The sequence below is a fragment of the Ananas comosus genome, linkage group 16 (genome assembly GCF_001540865.1).
Source record: "Ananas comosus cultivar F153 linkage group 16, ASM154086v1, whole genome shotgun sequence".
NCBI lineage: Eukaryota > Viridiplantae > Streptophyta > Magnoliopsida > Poales > Bromeliaceae > Ananas > Ananas comosus.
The window spans coordinates 7,824,491-7,830,001 of NC_033636.1; the positions used below are offsets into that span (position 1 = coordinate 7,824,491).

At 38.4% G+C, this 5,511-nt stretch overlaps 1 protein-coding gene across 1 annotated transcript; it reads left to right on the forward strand.

Annotated features, from left to right (window-relative positions):
- Positions 771-3,168, forward strand: LOC109722014 (probable WRKY transcription factor 71). Its single transcript, XM_020249857.1, has 3 exons — positions 771-1,440; positions 2,082-2,222; positions 2,479-3,168. The coding sequence occupies exons 1-3, from the start codon at positions 905-907 to the stop codon at positions 2,810-2,812; spliced, it is 1,011 nt and encodes a 336-aa protein (XP_020105446.1). The 5' UTR covers positions 771-904; the 3' UTR covers positions 2,813-3,168.

Sequence of the window (5,511 nt, forward strand, 5' to 3'; positions counted from 1 at the left end):
AATCCGGTGGCGGGTGTGGTGGCGCAATCGTGACGTCATCCAGGGTGGAGAGAGTTGTCTCCCACGTGCTTTAGGACCGGTCAAATGGCGTGGACACGTGTCGAACGATGGCTCGTGCGAGGCAAAGGCCACTGAAAAGTTTGAAACTTTGACCGCTGTTTCCCTCGTTCCTTTTATTTATTATTATTCCCCACACCCTCTCACATCGAAAAAAAAAAAAAACATTGCATGCACCAGGTGTACCAATAAATCTGAAGCTAGGTTAAGACCATATCATAAATTTTCCCTGCCTGTTTCCTATTAGATCGATCTATATAATAATCAACACCGCATCAGGCCCGATCGTAAGCTTCCTGAGAAGAAGTGTCTAAACATTGCAAAGTTTAGAGACCTTTGATCGCCGCAGAATACTATAATAATAAAGCTATTTAATTTTGTGATACCGGTGCATGGTGCGCCCGGTGCACGCGGTGAATTTCAGGGTCCTCAGGTGACCGGCTATAGCCGGTGGCTTCGTCGTGGACGCTGACTCATCGCCAGCCCTCTCTCTACCCCGTAGACTATTCCACCCCTTCTCTCCTCACACCCATTTTATTTATTTATTTATTTACATTTCCCTTTATGTAACAATTATACCCAATTTCAAAAATAAAAAAAGCTCATCAAAATTATACTAATAGTTAAAACAACTTAAAAAATGGCTTTTGCAAAAAGTCCTCGTTCCCACCCGTATCCACCTTTTTTTTTTTTTTTTGGCAGCAAAACTAGAAAACAGCTTAAGTCCACATTATCCCCTTCACTCCTCTTCACTAGATCCACCCCTCTCCCTCTCCCTCTCTTTCTCTCTAAAACACAACACAACACAACACAACGCACACACACACACGCACAAACACTATACTCCATGTCACAAGAGAGAGGAGAGCTCTACCACCACCAACATGGTCACCTCTTTCTCAATGAGATGATCAATAGTGGTGGCGACCTCTCGTGCTTCTTCTCGCACCACGAGGCGATGTCGGTGGCCGACGCGGCGCCGTTCGCGGGGTTCGCCGACTACGACTACGGCGCTGCGCTGTCGCGGGCCGCCTTCGGCGACGTGCGGTGCGACGAGCTCGGGCTCTTCGACGCCCCGCCCGCGAAGCCCGAATTGCTCATCGACGTCGACGCTGCGATTGACTACGGCGCTGTTGTCGGTCGACGTCACGGTTTGGATGTTTCGATAGGGGGGGGTGGTGGTGGTGGCGACGGGGGGACCGGCCCGGTGACGCCGAATTCGTCGGTGTCGTCGTCGTCGTCGGAGGCGGGCGGAGACGAGGAGTCCGGGGGACGGAGCAAGAAGGATCGGATAAAGGAGGAAGAAGAGGAAGGTGGGGAGGAGAAGCAACTACAAGCTAGAGGAAGTGATGATCAGGGAGGTGAAAAGTCTAAGAAACTAGTGTATGTATCTATCTATGATTTTGTTGCTTTTTGATTGATTTGATGTTTAATTTTTTCACGTGTCGAAGGTTTTGGTTAAGGATCTTACATCCATGTGTTAGATTTGATTCTTTTGGCTTTTGAGACTTTTTTTTTTAGTATGCAAGTGTGAACTTCCTAGGGTTAATTTCTCAGCTGCGCTTGCCTAACAAAACAAGGAACTAATTAGGTTTCTCACTACTTTTCCTTCTTTTTTTTTCTTTTTTTTTTTTAAATTTCTTTCATAAACTAGTTTGACCATAAGATCATGCCTTGCTTTTGGTATTCCTGGGACTGCTTCTAAGTTAGCTAGGGAGATCATAAGACAGAGTGAGATTTGAAAGAGTACTATTGTATGTTCACAATTAGTCTCTAGTTCTAAGGTGCAATTTAAGATCAGGGTAAAGATCCAAAATCAGAAGAAAACAAAGAGTGTAGCAGAAGCTATTGTTACCAAGTTCCTAATTGACCATATTGCTTGCTTTGAATGGATTGTTTCATAGAGTGGAGGACTAGCACTAGTACTAGTGATATTATCTACATATAGATCTAATTGTGATAGCTTAATTTTTGTCTTTGAGATAGTAAATCTAACTATGTGACTATGATTGATGAATCAACAGGAAAGCAAAAAACAAGGGGGAGAAGAGGCAAAGGGAACCTCGCTTCGCTTTCATGACGAAAAGCGAGGTCGACCATCTGGAAGACGGATATCGGTGGAGGAAGTATGGCCAGAAGGCGGTCAAGAATAGCCCTTATCCAAGGTCAATTCAATCTCTACTACCCTCCATTAATTTCACTTTCATCACCATTTTCTCCATTACTAGTCAATGCTCAACAGGTGCAAGTATTCCTTTCCCTTCTTTTCTTCTTCTTCTTCAAAAAAAAAGTGAAAAAGATGTCAAGTCTAATAGTCCAAAGAATATGTCTCTTGTACATAATAATGTGAAAGATGGGGTTTAATTAGTTCTCTATCTACCAGCTTAAGCTTTGAATGGAATTGTGTGGTTTCGATTGCAGGAGCTACTATCGGTGCACGACGCAGAAGTGCTCGGTGAAGAAGAGGGTGGAGCGGTCGCACGAGGACCCGAGCATCGTGATCACGACGTACGAGGGCCGGCACACGCACCAGAGCCCCGCGAACCTCCGAGGGAGCTCGCACTTCCTGGCGCCGTCGCCGAGCTTTCGGGCCCAGGAGTTTCTTAACCCTAGCAGCCACCACCACATGAGCACAAACCCTACCATGTACCTGCCAATTAGCCTACCCCCTCCTCTCCAGCAGCTCCAAGTACTCCCTGACTATGGTCTCCTTCAGGACATCATCCCCTCCTTCATTCACCAAAATCAACCATGATAGTTAATTTACCTACCATGCCCTCTCTCTTCTTCTTCTTCTTCTTCTTCTTCTTCTTCTTATTCGCAGCTTATATATCCTTGAGAGCTTCTTGTATATGTATCCTAAATTCGAGCTTACGAATGAACTCTCTACTACTAGCTAGTATTAATCTGGAGAAGGGAGTAATGCATGGAATATTAGTTATTATGTTTCTGACTCATTTAGTAGAAGAATATGCTCCTTGGGCCCTTTTTTTTTTTTTGGAAGACCAAGTTACAGATAATTTTGCTATCTATCTATCTTTAAAAGCTTATGTATGTATGGAAGTGCAGTTTCTTTGAATGATGCATGGTTTTGGAAATGTTTTGCATTGATGGTTGAGAATGGTGAGCTGTGTGTGATCATTGAGTGTGGAGTACTACATGGCATGCTCTTGCATTGAATGTTGAATATATATATATATGGTGGTAACAAGGGGAAGAGAGGCTTTTCATTGTTTTGTTGCTTCTTCTTTTGGTACTTGGGAGTAAATGTTAAAAAGTTGGGAGCTAGTCATTTATGGAGGAGAATAATATGGAATCATGCATAATTTTTTGTTCAATTAATTTGTCTAATATATATATATATATATATATATATATATATATATATATATATGAATATGTGTTTACAAATTAAAAAGCTTTTCGATGACTCCACGAGCAACACAACACACCATGCAGTTATATATAATGTCCAGAGAAAGATGTACTATTTCTTTAATAGTTTACAATTTACATTAGTTATAGTTGTGTGCATCTATTTTGATAAAGTATTAGTAGCTAGAGTACGTAACAATATAGCTTTTAAGTCCTATACAAGCTATAGCTTACAAGTTTATATATAAGTTTTATTTTATTTTATATTATCATAATGTAGTTAGGCATAGTGTAGGCACAATGTAGTTAGGCAAGTTTATTTAACTTGAGGGATATGCATATCCAGAAGTAATTAAAGTAACCAAATGTGACACCTTTGAAACCTAGCTTGGATGTAATGAAGCATTAGTCATATAATTTCCTATATACATAATGTATGTTTTCCATCTAAAATCATGCCCATGATTAGTGTTGATGCATGGAAAATTAGTTTGTTTGGTTCGTTCCCGATAATTGTTACTAAAAGATCTGTAAATTAAAATTTATGGTCTTCTTTAGAATTAGGAGAAAGAATTCAAATACAATTTGGATTATCAATCTAAAATTTCATATTAACAAAACTCAAGATACAAATTAAATATATATAATTCAAATTAACTCGATATGTAAGATGAACATACTTATTAATGGGTGATCATACATTAGATCATTTCCTAAATTGGATGAGTTAGCGATGGAAAAAGGAAGAACTAATATTAGAATATCTTCCAATATATATTTAATATATATATATATATATAGAGAGAGAGAGAGAGAGAGAGAGAGAGAGAGAGAGAGAGAGAGAGAGAGAGAGAGAGACTAGAGCTATTATATTTTCGGAAGTATAAGTGAGTTGATGCTTCTAACTTTTTGATCGATCAACCACTTTGATCATTTTTGACATGTGGATTAATATTTTTATCCTAGGGGGATCATTCAATCTTAGGGGACCACTATTATCCCGACTCTACAATCCTTAATCCAAGGACGAAAAGTCGGAAACACCAACGCCCTTGTGATTTTAAAAGTATAGTAGTTCTATACTCTCTCTCTATATATATATAGTCAGACTACTATACTCTTTTCAGTATAAACCCCTTTATACTCATAAGTTTTCGATTGTTATATCTACCCCTTTGACTATTTTCTTCCGGTAGATCATACTATTCAACCAACTACTCATTCAATTCTAGGGAACGATTATCAATCGGAGACCAGTATCATTCTAACCGTACATTTCTTCATTCAACGACTAAAAATTTATGAGTATAAAGAGGTTTATACTTATAAGAGTATAGTAGTCCTGGCTTATATATATATATATATATATATATATAATTGAGCTCCTATACTTTTAAAAGTATCAAGTTATTGATGCTTGCAGATTTTTAGCTATTATATTAAGAGATATGCGGTTAGGATGATGTGGGCTCCCTAGGGTTGAGTGGGTGGTTGGTTGAATAATATAATCTAATGGTTGAAAATGATCCGAGGAGTAGATCTAATGGTATATATAGACTAATGATAACGCAGTGGATCGAGGATGTATGTCTAGACATATAGAATGACTAATTTACAGTATAATTGCTTTTAAGCAAGTGCCTTAAAAAACGTAGATTTCAAAGTTTTTTGTCAACGAGTCAACTAAACTACGCTCTAATAATTCTTCAACTTGTGTTCATGTATGTGGTGGAGGTAAAATAAGCTTAAAATGCACTTCCAATTAAATGAATTGATCACTTTGGCATGTTTAGTTTTGAGCAAAGAGTAATTATAAAAAAAAAAGTTACAGTGATGCTTCAAAGCCCACTTTTGTGTCAATTATTTCATCCCACTCTTAGTTAATTCTCTGCATATTTTTTCAGCTCTAATCATTGAAATTTTGAAACTTTTATTGGCGAAAAATAGAAATAAAACTGATCCCCAAAAAACTCTAATTTGAAGCTCTCACCTTTTCTATGAAAAAGAAAAAAAAAAGATTGCTAGAAATATTTCAATATAATTCTTTTTCAAGCAATGCTATAATTACAAATAAATTTT